Source organism: Pezoporus flaviventris, unplaced genomic scaffold, assembly GCF_033815535.1.
Source record: "Pezoporus flaviventris isolate CSIRO_AGI_PZ_B2104156 unplaced genomic scaffold, CSIRO_AGI_Pfla_v1 ptg000013l, whole genome shotgun sequence".
Taxonomy (NCBI): domain Eukaryota; kingdom Metazoa; phylum Chordata; class Aves; order Psittaciformes; family Psittacidae; genus Pezoporus; species Pezoporus flaviventris.
Window position 1 is genome coordinate 35,331,450 of NW_026892561.1, and position 19,368 is coordinate 35,350,817.

The window sequence follows — 19,368 nt, forward strand, 5'->3', positions numbered from 1 at the left end:
TTAGTCACATTATCCTCATCAGGTACTTCGATAGATTGCATGGCTAGATGTAGTGACAGAAAATCAGCATTTGAACTGCTGCTGGGTCTGACCAGTAAAATTATTCCTTAAACATCATTCCTCTTGCCACTCTAGCAAGAGAGCATCCCGTCAGGGACACCAGCCCAGGGACGCTGCATGCAGGTTCATTTTCCTGGCATGTGCACGGGCAGCACAAGCAGCAGAGCTGAATCTCGAAGCGCAGCGTGGGACAGGTGGCGTACGTGCTAGGACAGCATTGTTGATCTTCCTCACTTGAATTCAGCTGCTGGAAGGGACATACCAGTTAGCAGAGACCATCAGACTCCAATCCTTTTCATCCTCTGCATGGCAGGTTCCTTTAAAGTTGGTTAAAGTTTTGATGTAGCACTGGAAAATTAATGGCTTTATGGTTTCCATCATATTTGCCTCAAATGACATTAAAGAGAGGATGCTTCTGAAGGAACAGCCTAAGCTAACATACAGGACTGATGCAGCAAAGTATGACTCAGCCAGCAATGCACATCTGCAGAAGACCATGATCTCTGTATACCAACCCTGCTTTCGATTTGCATGCTACATTTCACAGCCCTCCTGCTGGTGTCTTAGTAAAGGCCTGTTCCCTTTCACATTGCTGCATGAATGCTGAATATGTATTTCTGTTACTAGATAAGCCAAACTGGGTCACTTCATTTCTCTATAGTAACTCATACTTCCATCTGATAAGTGACACCGCAACCCAACAAAAAAATCATAGCAAAATCATAGACTCAGAGACTGCTTTTGGTTAGAAGAGACCTTACAAGTCATTCAGTTCCAACCTCCCTGCCATGGGCAGGGACACCTTCTACTAGACCAGGCTGCTCAAAGTCCCATCTGACCTGGCCTCAAAACACTTCCAGGGATGCAGCAGCCACAGCTTCTCTGGGCAACCTGTGCCAGTGTCTCACCACCATCATAGTGAAGAATTCCTTCCTGATATCTAATCTAAATCTACTCTTTTCAGTTTAAATCCAATCCCTCTTGTCCTATCCCTACATGCCCTTATAAAAAGCCCCTCTGCAGCCTTCTTATTGGCTCCTGAAGTACTGGAAGGATGGAAAATGCTCATAAAAGCTTTGCCTCTCCAGCAGATCATCTAACAAGACTTTCCCAAGAGATACCATATTCAGCACTAAAATCTTCTGCTGCATTTTATTATGTTATATTATGTTTATATTTATTAGGAAAAGACACTTGAGAAATATAATCTCATGCTCACCTTTTCAGGTAGCTCTTTTCTCATGCACCTTCAGTCTCAACACTTCGGTTACTCCCACCCATCACTTGTAAACAACATCAGTTTGGAGATCCTTGCACAGACAAGCAAGCAGCATCACAGTTCCTATTTAATCCCCACTGAGCTGACACACCCTCTCTGATAGGGAGCCCTGGGCTCCTGGGCCAGGTGGGATTCATCCCTTCATCCAGCTCATTAGCATGGCTGCCTGCCCCCAGCCCCGCCCCCAGGTGGTGGGATGCTCCTCAGCCCCAGCACTTCTTCCCCTGGCTGGGTATGTTCCAGAGCAGCACCTGAAGCATATTGCCTCCAGTAGCTCGGAAAGCTGGGCTGTGCAAGGCATGGTCTTCGGCTTTCCCATCAGAAAGGAGGAATCAAGATGACAGCAGGTGGGATGTGTTGTCTGCTTCTCAGCAGCACTCACCAAAGCAAAGCAGGTCTCCAGGAAGGAAACAGAATTCATCAGACCAAGCCTTAGAATAGTTGAGAGTGCAGAATTTTTTTCAGAAGTCAGCATGCAACTGAATTGCTTTCAGTTATCAAATGGCTTGATTATTTCAACTGAAAGGTTATTTATGAGACTTTTCATCCTGTGGTTCTTGGGTGACTATATCAGGAAGCGAAGTAAGGACACAGGAATGGACAACATGAGTCAAATGCAGCAGTTAAATCTTTGGCTTCACTTATTCAGATCAGAGTCTAGATGGAAAAGCAAAAAGAATAAAGATGAGTCTAACAGTCACTTTGCCCACAGCATCAGCCACCTACAGTGTCCTGTCCTCAGGGTGTTTATGCCTTTAGGTTATGCCCCTGGGTTTCTGATCACTTTTCTGATAAAGCTGCTTTGAAGAAATGTGTAAATATGTAAGCATTTAAGTAGGTGTTCTACTACACATTCCAGATGTGATCATAGACTTTGGGGTACTCTTGGGGTGATAAATAAGCAAAGAAGTGTATTTGGCTGGCTTACAGGCTCTCTTACAGAGTTCAGTTCCTCCTGGGCTTCGGAAAGACTATTTACCTTAAATATTTTTAGAATATGAAACTGAAAGCAAACAAAAGTCAACTGAATTAATATCTCTATTGTTATCAGCATTATTAGGTAAAAAGGCTGAAGATGCCCAGCTCTACCAGCTACACTGTCAGGAATACACTGGTGGACTCCATGCAGAAGCATGCCAGCATGTGGTGATTGGAGCCTGGCATACAAGCTGCACAGCTACAGGGTGACTGGGGGGTGAAGAGCTCATTTCAAGGTTCCAGAACTTCTTCTGACTGCTGGATGCCAGCCTTCACACGGCAGAGCACTAAATCCACAACCACTGTGCTAGGCTATGGGCAATCCTGTTCTTCTGGAAAGCTGTTCTGATAATTATTAAAATAATGCAGAGCAGAAGCTGCTTTGGCCTGGAGAACTGCCAGATTGCTGGTGGGGAATGGAACAGGGTTCCGGTCCCCAGTGCAGGTGTGCCAGGAAGCAAGGCTGCCCCTTGCCTGGGTCGTGACAAGGGAAGAGGCAATGGGCACAAAGGCAAATCCTGGAAACTCCCTCTGAACATCAGAAAAAAATATTGTAGAACATCTTAGGTATTCCAAGCTGCAGGGGAGCTGAGGTTTGCTCAGGTTTTAAATGAATAAAAAGTACATTCGTGCATTTTTCAGCCCCCTGCTCTTGATGCGTGTGTTTGGGGCCAGTTACTATTTCCCTCAACAGGCAGGTCCTACTCCTGCAGCTCCTTCCCCTAAAACCAGGCGTCTCCTGGAAAGTAACACTCCCTCTTTCAGGCTGATAGGTCAGGCTCCTAAACACTTGTGCATTTGACCGAGAAAGCAGCCGCTTGGGCTCAGAGCACCCCTCTGCACGCCGGAGAGCTGAGGGTGTGCAGTGCTGGGACACGACCCGTTGCCATACCCAGCACTGCTGATCACAAGGAACATTTATTTTTAGATCGCTTACCGCCACTGAAACATACTTGGACTGATTTCAGTCTGACTCACACTGAATTCCTGTTCTTCGGGAGGCCAAGTTTTCTGTCCCCACCCAAAATGGGGAAAGACAAAACAAAATGAAACCAAACAAACCCCAGCTGGGCCTGAACCAAAGCCCAGCGTACAAACGTTCAGCCTGTGCTGGTGTCGCACCACAAGAGGGGCATGAGACAGCTGGGGTGGGGTGGCACAGGAAGGCACTCCGGCTGGTGTCAGTGCTGGTCCGTGCCTGCAGCCCATCACAGTTACCCCTTGCCTGCACCCTGGCTCAGCTCTGCTTAGCCCGGCCTGTGTGAAATACAGCCCTTTGGAGAGGTTGTTCTTTGTTTTGGTTTTTTAATTTAAGTCTGTCTGTATACTACTCAGGAAGAGAAGAATTAAACACAAAGGAGCATGCACACATAACTTTAACATAGTTTTTTTTATCTTAATGTCACCTGGGCCATGCAAAACAAAGCCAAGAGCCTGTGAGGGATGACAGAGCTGGAAGCACCATGACACCCAGGGCTGGGAAAGTATTGCTGTTACCTTGGAATGGTTTGACAGAATTATGCATTTTGCCTGTGAAGTGAGACGTGACCGGTTCATGCAAAGGCCATGAGACCTGCCCATTGAAAGCAAAACAGATACATTTGCATAGAGTAACTCCGGAGGGAAGAAACAGTCCTCTTGAATATTAGCTTTTGGGGAAAGAAAATTTCATGTTTTACTAGCTGGATACTACAGACTATTTATGCATTTTCAAGATAATTTCTGTAAGGAATCCTTTTTTATCACATTTTTAATATTTTTAATTACACAACCAGAAGCACCATAGTAAAATGTGCAATGAACAGAATTTTCACTAACTAGTTTAGGGAAATGGAAGTAGATGGGGATTTTAGAGGCTGCCACTAAATCAGAGGTACAAACTGGGACTATCTCAGAAGGAGAAAAGGACCAAAACCCAACAGGTCTTAAAATTACCCAAGGTATCCAGGTTCTCTATATGAGTTCCCAAGCTAAACAGAATGGCTTTTATGAAGTCTAAGAGAAGAAAGTGGCAGGTATACTGCAGCATTAGAAATCAGAGCAGTGAGCTAAAGGGAGCCAGGGCAATAGTGGAGAGGAGAGTGCTGCTGCGGCTGCTGTGATGTTCACCTTAGGCTAGGCGATGCCAGAAGCTGCAAATGTCACAATTTTGAATTATCAAAATGGATACAATTAATTTCTTATGTTAACCAATATCATCTAATCAGGTTAAAACCAGACTCAGAAATAGGGTTACTTAGAGATTATTAAACTTCATTTTTTCTCTTTGCCTTTGCTTTAAGCCCCCACAAGCCGTTGCAGTGCTGCCTCTCAGTCATGAAAGAGTATGGAGGCCTTGGGTCTTGGGTGTGGGTTTTATATGACCAAGCTTGATCTGGGGCACAGGCTCATACTTAGACCTGGCTCGCATAAAAGCAAGTGCAAAGCTATGAGCTCTGGTCCGTTGCAAAGGGTTTCTTACTCTGTGGCTTTACTTTTTATCTGCAGTTTAATATGATCTTTTCCATCTCTTCTTTACTCCAAGGTTTTCTAACAGTAGTGATGTTTATAGTATTAATGTCCTCTGCTAAATTTTCTCGCTAGAAGGAGCTAGTCTGTACTGGTTGATATTTATAATTCATTGTCTTCTTCCAAATTTTCCTTCTAGAAAGAGCTAGTCTGTACTGGTCATTTATTATTCGTTGTCTTCTTCCACTCTGAACAGATTGGTTCTAAAACTTAATTGTATAAATAACATGGATTTTTTTTTTTGGCTATTTATCTTTGTATCTGTTTTATTCTAATTCTGCATATAGAGGGAAATCAGACTTGCCATTCACAGTTTGCTGGATATACCAGTCTGACCTCACAAATGTCTGCCTTGAACAGGAGCGGGTTGGATTAGATGATGTATCTCCCACAGTCCCTTATACCCTGAGTTATCCTATCATCCTATGATATTACATATATTTATATTATTAAATAGAAATATGTAATATTTCTGGGATTAAAAAACAGCTGGTCTTGGAATAAATGGTCACTAAATTGAAGTTCCTCATCCTGCATCTTAGGTGGCACGAGTCCAACTACTGCAGTACAGCATCTGCAGTGAAGACATTGAAAAGGGGGAAACCTTGAAAATGACAATACAAGACACAAACTGTCACCACCATGGAATTTTGACAAAAAAATGTGGAATAATGTCTGTCGTGAGAAATCTCCGAAGATGTATGTTTTACATACTGTCTGCAAACCTGTATGATAGGTAGTGATGTGAAAGACAAGTTTTGAAAGCATTGGGATTTATAATCCTGAGCTTCAAAATTATTTTAGAGATTTCAGCTCACTACCTTTGTAAAGGTAAATGTTACCTGCTGCTGATTCTGTTATAGCTGAGACAGCCACCTTTCAGCTGGACATGAGCAATATTTCTGTGCCAGTATTAGCCTTTGGGGTGCCTTAAAGGAAGAGCCCAGCTCAACCCTTGACCAACCAGTCATGCATGCAAAGAGTGGTAAGGTGCTGAGTGTGTCTGAGGAAGGTGCTGCCTCTTGGGCTTGTCCTCCTCTTTGGGAAGGAAGCGGGTGATTAGGGTGTTGTTTGCTGAGGGAGGGCATGCAAATATTTCTTATTTCTCATTCTGCTGCTCCAAATCCCCCTCATCTGTGGGAACCAAAAGCAGGTTTTGGGTTGGGCTTGCAGGACGTGGGTCCAGCGGTGCAATAAGGGGCACTGAGCCTGCGTCCAACTAAGCCTGGCCACACTTGCCCCACAGCCTTCAGACTCCATGCTGGAGCAGCAGTGCTCACCCCTGCTCCCCTGTTCACACTTGATGCTACCGCTTCATGGGAATCTGCTGATGTGATTTTTTTAGTATTCTTGCTGTTTAATTGCATAGAAATAAAAGAGATCTTAATGGCTGCCAGCCTGCTCCTGCTTAAGTTAGAGCTATTGCAGTCCTTCAGAATTACAGCTAAATGAATTAATAATCAATTTTCTAATTAGCTATCCTCTGTCTTATAAAATGTTACGTGCCATGATATTATCGGTATACATACCAGAGAAATAATAGCATCACTATTATAAAAAAACAGTTGATATAACGTATGGGAGTTCTATTAAGTAGCATTTGCATTAGTTACTTGCATTTCATTGCATTACATTAGCATTACATTAGCATTCTCAGATGTACAGACATTAGTTTATAACTATGCACCTTTATATAATGGATATGTAGTATGTATTAACAGAAACAGCATATATTTAAAGATAGAATCATAGAATGGGTTGTGTTGGAAGGGACTTTAAAGATCATCCAGTTCCAATCCCTTACCATGGAATACATGGGATACACACATGTTCCACTAGACCAGGTTGCTCAAAGCCCCGTCCAGTCTGGCCTTAAATAACTCCAGGGATGGGGCAGACACAGCTTCTCTGGGCAATGCATTCCAGTGCCTGACCGCCCTCACAGGAAAGAACTTCTTAGTATCTAATCTGAATCTCCCTTCTAGCAGTTTGAAGCCATTCCCCTTTGCCCTGCCACTACAGGCCTTTGTAAAAAGTCACTTTTCCAGTTGTCTTTTTGGCCCCTTTAGGTACTGCTCTAAGGCCTCCCTGGAACCTTCTCTTCTCCAGGCTGAACAAGCCCAGCTCTCTCATCCTGTCTCCATAGGAGAGGTGCTCCAGCTCTCTAGATCATCTTTGTGGCCTCCTCTGGACTCACTCCAACATGTCAATGTCCTTATGTTGGAGACCCAGAGCTGAATGCTGCACTGCAGGTGGAGGTCTCATGAGAGTGGAGTACAGGGGCAAGATCACCTCCTTCAACCTGCTGGTCACTTTTTTTGGTGCAGCCCGCACTACAGCTGGCTTTCTGGGCTTCAAGCGCACACTGAAGCTGGCTCATGTTGAACTTCTTGTAAATCAATGCCGTCAAGTCCTTCTCCTCAGGGCTGCTCTTAATCCAGTCTCTGCCCAGCCTGTAGTTGTGCTTGGGACTGCCCCAGCCCAGCTGCAGGACCTTGCTCTTGGCCTTGTTGTACTTCATGAGGTTGGCACTGGCCACGTCTCAAGCCTGTCAGGTCCCTCTGGATCCCATCCCTTCCATCCAGCATGTCAACCACACCACACAGCTTGGTATTGTCAGCAGACTTACTGAGGGTGCACTCCATTCCACTGTCCATGTGCCTAGCAAAAATGTTAAACACTACCAGTCCCAATACTGGCCCCTGAGGAATGCCACTCATTGCTGGTCTCCACTTGGAATAAGCTGTTGACTGCAACTCTTTAAGCGCAACCATCCAGCCAATTACTTATCCATCCAGTGGTTCATCTGTCCAATCCATTCCTATCCAGTTGTCCTGGGTTTAGCAGTAGCAGTCAATGTCCCTCCGTCTTGGTAGCTGGTTCAGCACTGTGCTTTGACTTTCGGCCTGGGAACAGTGCTGATAACACCGATGTTTTCAGTTGTTGCTAAGTAATGTTTACTCTGACCAAGGACTTTGTGAGGCTCATGCTCTGCCAGGGAGGAGGGGAAGCCAGGAGGAAGCAGAGACAGGACACCTGACCCAAGCTAGCCAAAGAGGTATTCCATACCACAGCACGTCATGCCCGGGAAAGTAACTGGGAGTTACCCGGAAGGACACGGGGTCTGCTGGGTCGGACTCATTTTTCGGCGGGTGGTATTGTATTCTCTTCCCTTGTTATTTTCTCTTATCATTGTTGTTGTTGGTGGTAGCGGTGGTGATTTGTGTTGTACATTGGTTGCTGGACTGTTCTTGTCTCAACCCGTGGGAGTTGCACTTTTTTGATTCTCCTCCCCATCCCCCTGGGAGCGGGGAAAGGGAGAGCCCCTGGGGGGGGCCTCAATTGCTTCCAGCCCAGCACCACTCACTGGGAGTGAGTGAACAAGCTGTCTGGCTGGGTTTAAACCACACCACCAGTTTAGAGGCAAGGATGTAATGAGGGACAATATCAGATACTTTGCGCAAGTCCAGGTAGGTGATGCGATATAATTACTTGCTTGGTACCAAGCCAATGAAGAATAGCCATGTTGGTAAATGTGACACTGGTGTGTACACAGGGAGGTATCCTTAGTGACTCAATGCACTTAAGCAGCAAATGACCCTGCATACCTCAATGGACACTGCAAAACAAATAATTGAACATATTAATCCATAAGAACTATCACTACAGATTGTTTATGAAGAAAAGTCACCTCCTGGCCACTGATCACTGGGACATGGAATGCCACATGCTGTACAGAAGTGTCTGGTGGGGCAGAGCTGGACCCCAGACAGACTCCAACAGGACCAGGGCAGCTATCCTGGGTGTTATTGGGTCTCCTCTTTCAGCAAACCCTGCCTTGAGGAGAACATCTTAACCCAGACTTTCCATGTATCAAAGGAACCTGAGCTTCTGCATGACTGTTTTCTGTGCTAAGAAAATGAAAAGCAAAACCATAAGTTTCTTCCTGATTTATACAAAGAGCCCAGCATCACTTCCGTGGCATTAATAGAGTTGCTGGTGATGTGTGCTGACGGGAAAACCAGACCTTGCTTTGGTAACATTGCAATAGGACCATGTCCTGGTCCCTCAGCTGCTCAGCTGTGGTGGCCACGCCTGCCTCAGAGCATCCTGTGCCCACCCACAGGCTGGAATAAGCTGGAGCCAGCATCAAGCAGGGTCAGCTGTGCTCCCACAGCAATCCTTGCCATCCCACATACTCTCTGAAGGGGCAGAGATGTGTTTTCTAATGTCATTAAAAGTAGACTGTGGCTTACCATTCGATTCATACAGGCCTAATTAGGTAGATTCTTTCAATGCAGGGGCTCCCATGGAAGCTGCCTGTCTTCATCTGCCCTTCCAGACACAGAGCTGCTGGGAACAGCTGTGCCGCCAGCGCTACACGAGCAGAGTATTGCACAAGCTATTTCATGGAAGTGGCCAGCAGGTGGAGATTTATTTATCTTCTGCCTTCTCCTTCCTTCCGGCCCTGCCTTCGGCACGGGCCTGAACAAGAACCTGGCAGTGCCTTCTCCCCACTTCCCCATTCACAGCCAAGATGTGGAGGCTGAGCCACTGCTTGCACAACTTTGCTGCCATCTCACTGTCATGTGAAGGAAAAAAGTGATGGTTAGTACCAGGAAACTGCCCTGTGACATCAAAAGATAAAGAAAGGTATTTCCATACCTTATGAAGATAATGGCATTCACCAGAAGCAAAACACAGCCACTGAGAAGAAAATGCATGGGGCAAACCACCTACAATGGCCATTGCCTCTGATGGGCCTGGGGTACCAGGAACCATGGTGAGCTTCTTGCCAAGGAGCCACTTACATAAACCCAGCAACACTGTGTGGATTGCAAATTGAATCAACTGGGGTATTGCAGCATTATCAGTATTCACGACTTTATTACCCCAATCTGACTATTAACTCTGCTAGGTGACCAGAAAGTGCAATCAGATGTGTCATGGAACCATAGGCATTGCATTTCATTTGGCAGATTCCTACATGAAACACATAACAAATCAGGCTAAACACAAAGTACATTTGTGTTAAAAATGTAAAATTTCTCTTTCACATTCTCTCTCAAGCCCAAGGTGGCTGGCAACAGTCAAAGCAAATAGTCAGATGCAGGAGCTGAAAACTGCAAATCTCTAACATGGCAAAAAAAAAGTAAGACAATATGGCCTGGTGGAGTGTACATGGCCTTTCCACTTCTATGGGACTGTGAACATATTTAACAAAAACAAAAACTCCCTTTATGCACCATATAAGGCCATTCACAAGAAGAAGAAGCCACTGATATGATACAGGAAAGCCCCAAATTACTTTAGTTTTAGAAACTAAAAATTTCTTTGAAAAGTCCTGTTCTGTCCACTGCAAAAGGTGAAGAGGAGTCTGCTGAAGGTGTTTCAGCTTAATATTTATTGTTGTATGGTACTTTCTGTGAAGCAAAATTCCTCTTTAGTGCATTAGACACCAACTTTAAAATGGGAATATTCAACTTGCTTTTGGAAATTCTGCCCTTGGCTTCCTCTGTATTGGGATGAACATGTGCAATGTCACACTCAGCTGAATAATTGCCTCTTGTTGTTACATACAAAGGTCCTTACAAAACCAGGAGGTATTTATAATGCCAGTTGCAGCCTTATCTGCCCCACACCACGCTGCCATAACATGATAGATCTTTTTTCCACCATTGACAGAGAGTAATTTAGTGATTTATGCGTAAAGATTTGTTACAAAGCAAACAGAGGGGAGAACATCAGGATTTACACACATTTCTTTCTGGTCAAAACTCTGGTTGTCACTCCCTGATGTCCTCTCCCCACTGGTGCAGGGTGGCTGCTGTTTCCAGCCCCTCATCCTTGCTGTTCCAGTGCAGGAACTGCTGCCAGCAGCCATGAAGTGGTGGCTTTAGCAGGCAGCCATGGCAAACTTCTCAGGGAATTGTGCTGGAAACACTCTTGTGATGCAACAGCAAAATTCTTCCCGCTGTATTACCAGGATCAGCAGCAGCATTACCCTGAGCTCAGGCGAATCCCCATGGAACCCCCATGGGTGCCTGGGCATAGCAACCAGCACCCATTATGGAACTATGGAACCCCAGATCAACACTGACATAGGTATCGCTGCTAAATACTTTCAGAGGGAAGCAGCTACTTTACCCCTCAACTAGAGCCAAGTAAGTACTTTTGATCAGATTTTCCAGGGTCTTACTGTTAAGAGGAAAAAGGCTTCAATTCAATGGACATTAGAGAACAGCAGATAAAACAAACCACTCAATACAAAGGAGGCTTTTTGTTTTTTTTTTTTAGACAAGATGCACAGGTTTTGGTCAGGCAGGGAGGTGTCACTGACACAGTAAAGCGTGTTGCAGGCTAACGACACATCAGAAAGCAGAACTAAAGTTGTCTCTGATGAGACATGATGAGTGGTCCTTTCTCCATGCTAAACGGAGCAGGGCTTGCCTTGTGCTTCACCAGGGGCTCCTCCAGTGCCTGCTGAAAGGCAGGGGGAGGAGGGGGTGCCCCTGCCCTGCCTGCACTGCTGCCCATACTCTGCCCAGCCCAGTGTCCACTCTCAGGAGGTCCTTCCCCAGCCCAAGCTTGTACAAGCTGATTACTTCACCCATCTCTGCATGCTTCATAGTTGAAGTCAGGTCAGTCAATCATGCAGGGATGTTAGACAGAGAACTGGCTCCTTATGAGCCCCTTTTCATTATTGGAACCCTTAATAAGGTTAGAACTGCAAGGTCCAAAGTCTGCTGCAAGCTATACGTTCTGCTCACACTTGGAGATAATTACACTAAAGTTAAATAAGTTTATACTTTGAAAAGTGACTGCCAAAATTACTGTTGTCCCAGTGATATATTAATCAAATCTCAATTAAGAACTAAACTGATAGATTTTCTTATTTTCATTTCTGCAAGCTGAATCTAGCTTTAATATCAAAGTGTGAAAGAACCTGTCTACACACACGTCTATGCTGTCTCAGAGCTTCCATGAAATGGTTGTAGGACCAGCAGCTGAACATTACAGCTTTCTGCACTCCTTGTACTTGTTACAAACAAAAATAGCAACCTACTCACTGACCCCATTCTGAAATACTGACAGAGTGTTCCACCCATCCCTTTGCATGCCCTCCTTTTTGGCCACATCCGAGATGCCAACCCTTGCCAAATCAGCTGGGAATGTAAATTGTCCCAGTTAGTTATTCTGAAAGGTAAACCTCCCAGGAGATGCAGAGTTTGCAAACATTATTTTCTGTCTAAGAGCAACCTTGATGATCTTTTATTTACAGTGTAAACAGGCCACAAGGTATCCTGCTATGAAAGCATGGTTTCCTGCTGTACTGATGTAAGCATCACTTCTCATTTGCTAGAATCAGATTAGCAAAAGGAGGTCCCCTGTACAATAACAAGTGCATTCAGAGAAACACACTCAGCTCACAAATGTTCTATAGCATAAAGTTATCTAAAAAAAAAAAAATATGAAAAGGCACTGTACACTGGTGAATTCTGCCCCTAAGAGAGTTTCCTCTCCACTGTCTCCCACTACAAGAGGTCTCCTTACTCATTCATTTGCCAGTGGCTGTCAATCTGCTCAAGAGCTGCCTTATTTTTGCCATCAACATCTCTCTGAAGTGGTCCCCCATTAAGAAATAAAAAACAGGATTAATGGCACTATTTAAAAATGCAATAGGTCTTGTGATGACATAAATGGCATTGATGACGCCCTGCGTGCACACAGAGACATTCAAGGCTGGTATTCGGGAAGCAAGTCGGACATTGCGCATTACATGATAGGGAGTAAAGAGCAATGAGAAGATAACCACTGTGAGGATGACTAAAGTGAGAGGTTTTTCAAGTGTCAGGAAGGAACTGAGTTGCTCACTCCTGTTTTTAAGAAAAAGAACCATCTTCACATAGAAGCAGCACATGATCAAGAGAGGGATAAGGAATCCAAAGACAGTCAGAAACATGCTATAGATGAGGTTTTTCACAGGATCTCCAGAGCTTGCATAATCAAGACACTTGTAATTATCGGCAGACGTTGTAGCCTCCAGGAAATACATCAGCGGCAGCAGTTCCAGTATCACTCCGATCCATATGGCAGCGGACACAATAAGGGCCATTTTCCTCTTCTGTAGAGGATGTTCTCTGAAAGGGTGTTTTATCAGCATGTATCGGTCAATACTGATAAGAGTGAGGAAAAGGATGCTGCCGTACAGGTTTGCATGTAACAGGAATCGGTTGCTGTGGCACAAGATGTGGTCCTTTATCCACTGATCTCTGGAGTAGCTGTTCACAAGAATTGGGAGAGTACACAGAAATAATAAATCTGACAATGATAAATTGAATAGGTAGATGTTGCCACTTTTCCAGTTTTTCAGGCAGAAAATATAGCCAAACACAACAACGGTGTTTCCAATGAAGCCTAAAATGAATTCAAGGCTGTACATGGTAGAAAGATAATACTTTTCTAGGACTCTGTTCATCATCAAACAGTCACTTGTCTCATTCATAGCCTGGAAAGTTAAAAGAGAAAAAACAAAACAACCACCAGAAATTAGTAAGAGATCATTGCATAGTTATTTTTATATTGTTGCTGTAACAGGTGAAGATAGTATGCTGTTTCCTTGCAGCTTATATGGTAAGTAGATACTTGAACTTGATGAATATCTGTTTTGCACACAAGATTTGTATTTTCAGCAACTGACCAGAGTTACAAAGTAAGATGAAAACTTGCCCAAACAAAACCCTGTGTGGGGAGTTTGAAGTAAAAGCATCACATGAAGGCATCTGCTACAACATACCAACTACCACTTGGCCAAATCCTCAGCAGTAGCAGAAGCTGGGAAAGTGAAACTTGCCTCTCACCACTTGCCACAAAGTACGGACCAGACCTCCTGGTTTCTGTTCTGAGTCATTAAGTCACTTTGTGACTATAAGCAAATGAGCCCTGTCACAGCCCTTGCTGGAAGTCATCTGCCTCTCTGTTACTCAACTCTGGTCCTGTAGTCTTCCCTTATCACTATCACTAACACTTATCACTAAAGCAGAAGTCCACTTTCAAGACTGATAAAGGATGAAATCATAAGCAGCAAAAAAGCCACACTCTTAACAGCATTACGCATAATTCATTAGGAAGTCAGGAGAGAATGTGTTTAGCAAATTATCGAAGCATTCATCAAGCACTTTGTGCAGCTTTGCTCGTATACAGCACCAGCAATTGCGCAGAAACCAGAATTGCACAGAAAGCACTGAGGATGAAGCGCGTACCCTGTGCGTCACAGCAGTCCACTTCCAAGCCATTGCTGCAGACACAGGACATTTCTGTTCCTGGGGTTTTACAAGTCTCTTCTGTTTTCTACAAAATGCCTTTCAGGAAGGGAAGGTTCAGTTATGACTGAATCCTTGTTGATTTGAAAGCAACTGTAGTCAAGAGGACAGCACAGCCAAGCTCAGAATAAAATGTCTTTGAAGCCAAATTCACAAACTTTAAGCCATTTATGTTATTGCCTCCTATGCAATGAGAGCACCATGCATGATTTCTTGAATCACACAGCTCATCCCCTTCTGCTAAGCCCTCAGCCTTTGTATGGTGGAGTGCCCCAAGCCAACCCACATAGCAGCCAGAGGAAGAGAAACTGTTCCCTGCAGGGACAATGCTGAGCGCCGGGCTGGCAAATGCATGGCTGTTTTCAGGTGGGAAAGCTGCCGGCAAGGCTGCCAGCACCACGGCCACCCCTCCTGCGCTACTATTTTGTTTTCTTTTTGGCTTCAGACAAAGAGCTCCTCCTTCCAGCTTGGAAGTGAGTAGTGCAATCAGTATTCTTCAAGGAGCAAAGCTTTCTAGGAAGCTGCACGAAGTGTGAGTTTGCCTGAGGACAAGTTTTGCTTTCTTTCTAAAGGTTGGTTAAAAAAATGCTTTCATGCTACAGGGAAAGAAATAGAAAAAGATCTAAAATGCTCCCTCTTCTGCCTCCTCAGGCAAAGACACTGGCACCCACCTGCAGGGAAACTGGAAAATAAAGCAAGCTTTTAGCATCAGCCTTTGGTGAAAATATTAGCAAAACGATTAGAAAGCAGTGGAAAAGAAAACGTTAGAAAAATGGGGTATGGATTAAAACTGAAATCAAGCTAAGTCTAAGCTCTGACAGGGCAGCAACATGACTGCCACAAAATCTACCAAAGACAGTCTCCACAAATCATGTTATTAAGTATTTTCAAAGTTGTTCTGATGTCTATAATTTGTTAACATGTCTCTGCTCTCAAAGTACTATATTTTATTTTAAAGGTAGACCATAAGACAGAATAAAGTACAGCATTATAAAGTTACATCCACCAAATATCTACACTTACACCATGTACCAGAGGAGACAAAAAGGATATAGCTGTGCAGGCTCACTCTGGTTGGATAAGCTCACAAGCAGCACATAGCCTAACCCTGGCTGCTTAGGCTCTTGAGAGGAAACTCATTATTTTAGCGAGATTTTAGTTCTAGAAAACTAAAACTGCTCTAACATTAGCACTTTAAATACAAATAATGTAAAATTACTGTATTGACAGGTACATTGACTTAGGTAGTTGTTGGAAAAAGACTGATGAATCAATTTGAAAGAAAGTGGTCAGGGTAAAACAATTAAAGGGTTCATTCAAAATGGTCCTCCTAGAGGAACAGCAGATTCTTCCTGAGAAGCTGCTGTTCAAGAGCCTGCTCCCACGCACAAAGACACCTTACCATCCCCAGGGCTGGGCGCTGGCTCTCCATCAGCACTCCTCAGACATGCCTTGGTGAGAACAAGGCCGGGGTCCCTGGAGCACAGCACAGTATTGCCGTCTAACCTAGTTTGCATATGATTCAATCATTAATGAGTCAAGGCAGAGGAGCGATTTGTTTGGCTGACGAGGACACGGAGGCAGTTTTTGTGGGAGGAAGGTACTGCAAAATATATGCTGAGTCAAGGGCAGAAGCAAACAAATACTTCCCCTTTGCAGAGACCTGTTTGGAAACTGCTCGGGGAGGATGGGTGGACGCTGCAGCTCTGTGCTGGGAGCATCTGCCGAACCTTGGGTGAAACACTTGGGTCTGGACAACACGCAGATCTCTCAGCAAGCCCTGGGCCAGCAGCCAGAGACCCCCACCTCCCACCCTGCCAAGTCAGCAGGGTGCAAAGCCCTTACCTTGTGCAGGCTGCAGCAGCCATCAAGGCAGGTATCTTCCCAGAGGTGTGAGGAGGGAGCAGGCACTGCCCTCCATCCCATGTTTTGAGATATTCCCAGAGGCTTCAGGAGGGCAAAGCTGGTGGCTCACTCCCGATTACATCCAGTCTTCTTCAGCCACAGAAGAATCTCTCCTATTAGTTTCAGAGTGCAACAGATGCAGCTACTCAGTGACGTTCTATAGTTAGCAAATCAATTAAACCAACATATTAAATATGTTAAAGCGGAGTGCTAAAGAGCAGCACTTACTTTTCATATTAACATCTTAACACTTCAAAGATGCTGGTTTCTTCATCATTGCTATGTAATATTATCATGTTTTAACTCTGAGATGCTGCTGTTGCAAAAAGACTGTTCCACTGCAACTAATTCACCTGAATCAGCTTACATCAGCTTAAAAATTGCTTCTTGGTCTCAAATTACAGAGTGGCATTTTTATGCACAGTTTTGGTTATATTTTTACCTGGACTACTGTCTTTCACTGTTCAGAAGCCACAGGGAACTCCATAAAAGATCAGGTATCAGCTTCTTGAGGCAAGGCATGCCCAGCCTGGGGGTCCTGAAAGTGCCAACTGTTGCACAAGAAAATGAGGGTGCTGCAGTTTTCTTGGATAGAAACGAGCAGGTGAGCAATCTCAGCCATGTTTTGGGTGGAACACGAGTTGATGGCTGTGTGGCGGACACACACAAGATGTTCCTCATCTGGGATTTTCACTGCTACAGGGCAGGCTTGAGTCCAGGGCTGATTTTAAAGAAAATCATGCACTGTGCAATGTAAGCTTTCATATACTTCAATTTAATATTTATTGCTGTGCAGAAGCATGCTCTAAGTGAGGTTGCAAGCCAAAAAGCTGCTGTGTGACCTGTCCCTATACGTTATGACTGAAGACAAAATGATCAGTTTTTCCTTCCTGGATCATGTAAGGAACAGAGCCCTTTTCAGCCTGTTACAGGAAAAACAGTTCACTCTGGATGCAGGCTGTGGGGCTGTATTTACACTTGCTAGGCCTACTTTGCAGGAAAAATAAAATGCCAGCATTTGGGGGGCTTGTCAATTGCCATTTTGGTAAAGAAGCCCAACCTGCTTTATTCACCCGATAATGGCAGCTTGCTCAGAATCACCAGCAGACACCAAGCCAGCTACTGTTGCACCTGAGCAGATGGCCATGCATTTGCAACACACGCATGTATGCTGACATCTAATTGCTTCATTCGATCCAAGCAAAACCAGGCCAATTGTGCAGCAGTTAGATCACATGTGACATCTGGAACACACAGGCAGCGCCAGCACTGCTGCGAGCTGGTGAGTGGCTCCTGGCAACACCATACGTCGTTATAGCACCCATCCACCGCTGCATCCCTCATAGGGGACAAACAAACTGGAGATAAGTTATGATGTTTTCAGCACATCTAAAAAAGCTGTTCCCTGCTGGGTTAGCCCCTTGTACAGCTTGTGCACTTGAGGGCAAGGCTTCTTCAGGCAGGAGAGGAGCTACAGGGGTTGCAGTAGAAGCCCTGGTGACAGCAGATGACAACCCAGAATTGGCATGCCTCATTTTTAAAGCATGTATAAAAGAGAAAGAAGCTACAGGTCATATGCAGATGGCTGCAGAAAAAATATCATGAGCTAGAAAAAAGCTAAATAAAATAAACTGCTAAATGACACATTTGCTTTCAGTCCCCCAAATTTTGACAACAATCAGCACAAGTGTGTGTTCAGCAGTACCTTGCCTTGGTGAATTATAGAAGAATTATGTAAGTTTCTGAATTTTACCACCCCAAAGAAATTAAAATTTTAAACAGATAAATTAGAAAACAAACAGATGTTGAAACTGCTCATTAGTTTAGAAGTGCTGTGGGCCATGCGGATGCTGCCCGTGAAGCAGCTGCCTGGTTTTACAGGAACTAGGAGCTACCATCATTCTGTCTTATCATGGTAACGGCAGGATGAAATGGGAAGGAGTAGCTGCCACCTGCTCAGAGCTGCAGGTTTTGCTACACAACTGTAACCCTCTGACAGCTAAACTCAACTGAAGGCATGAAATCAAACAGAGGGATAGATAGGGGTTTCCATTATGCTCAAAATAAGCCTTCTAGGTCTGCATATATTTTGTGCCAGCTTCTGGAGGGATTTCAGTTTCTTTACTAGGATCAGCAGTAACTTGGCTTGAGCTTTAACAGGGCGATCATCTCCATGTCTGTTTACAGTGGGAGGGACCGCTATCAATGCACATAGAGCTATATGGAAACTGGAAGCAGCAACTACTTCATTTCTGCATCAATATTGTGATACATGCCATAAAAAATCCAAAATGGAATAATATTAACACTGTATTGTAAAGTGTACCCATTGCGCAGTACATGACTGGTGACGGAAGAAGTGGGTTTTATGGGTGACGAAATGCCATGAAATAATTTAATACATATGTGCAGAAAGCTCACAGTAAAGAAGAGACTAAAATGAGACTTTCTTAAATGGCTAAGGGTACATTAAAAGAGTCTAAGAATGCATTCAAGGCTGGTCAAGCAGGAGAGGTTCTGCTCAGGTGCAAGCTGCAGCATCCTGTGGAGAGCCCCCATGCAACAGCAAGCACACTGGTAGAGCCAGTGGGGACAGAAGCAGTAGTAGGCGGCCTTGGCCACTGTGCACAATTTGCTGATCCTGGGTTCATGTCCATAGTGACTTGGCAGGAGTGAAATTCACTCCAGAACTGGGAAGCCTCATCCCTCCAGCACCCCAATAACATTTTTTATTACAGTCAGCTAGTCTTTCAAGGAACATAGCCAGTATAAATATTTCCACTGAGAAACAGCCTAATGCGACTACTGTCCATTCAAAAAAACAGTCCCTAATGATGACAGAACTTCTTCACACTGCTTTGGTAGATATCTATAGTATTTCTCAGGCAAACTGTCCAAATGGTGCTACCCATAATTAAGTCTGCAGCTCCCAGACAATTTGAAGCAAGTTTGCAAAAACTGTGCATTTAGAGTGGGAAATAAAGACAGGATCTGGTTGTAAATTAACGTCATACTGTTAAATTCATTGGGTTCTTTAGCAAGCTTTAAAGAAGAAATGCAACTGGAGTCAGACACATTTGTTGTCATTAAATACCCATTTGTCAGTTTATATTAGACTGAGACCTATTAAATGAGTCATGCATATTTAACCGTTTGTTATGATGTATTTGCATTTGACCGATTAGAATGAGTCATTAAGGTTGACCTTGAGTGAAATGTGGTACCTTTCCTGCAGAGCCTACAGGGTTATCCCCTTTAGGGATAAACAGAGGATATTTATCCCCACTCAGGATTCATCCCTGTGAGCAAAATAGA

At 44.3% G+C, this 19,368-nt stretch overlaps 1 protein-coding gene across 1 annotated transcript; it reads right to left on the reverse strand.

Moving 5' to 3' along the window:
• Window positions 1-11,270: 11,270 nt before the first annotated feature.
• Window positions 11,271-13,988, reverse strand: SUCNR1 (succinate receptor 1). Its single transcript, XM_061452713.1, has one exon. It carries the CDS (start codon window positions 13,329-13,331, stop codon window positions 12,384-12,386), a length of 948 nt encoding a protein of 315 aa, XP_061308697.1. The 5' UTR covers window positions 13,332-13,988; the 3' UTR covers window positions 11,271-12,383.
• Window positions 13,989-19,368: the final 5,380 nt, after the last annotated feature.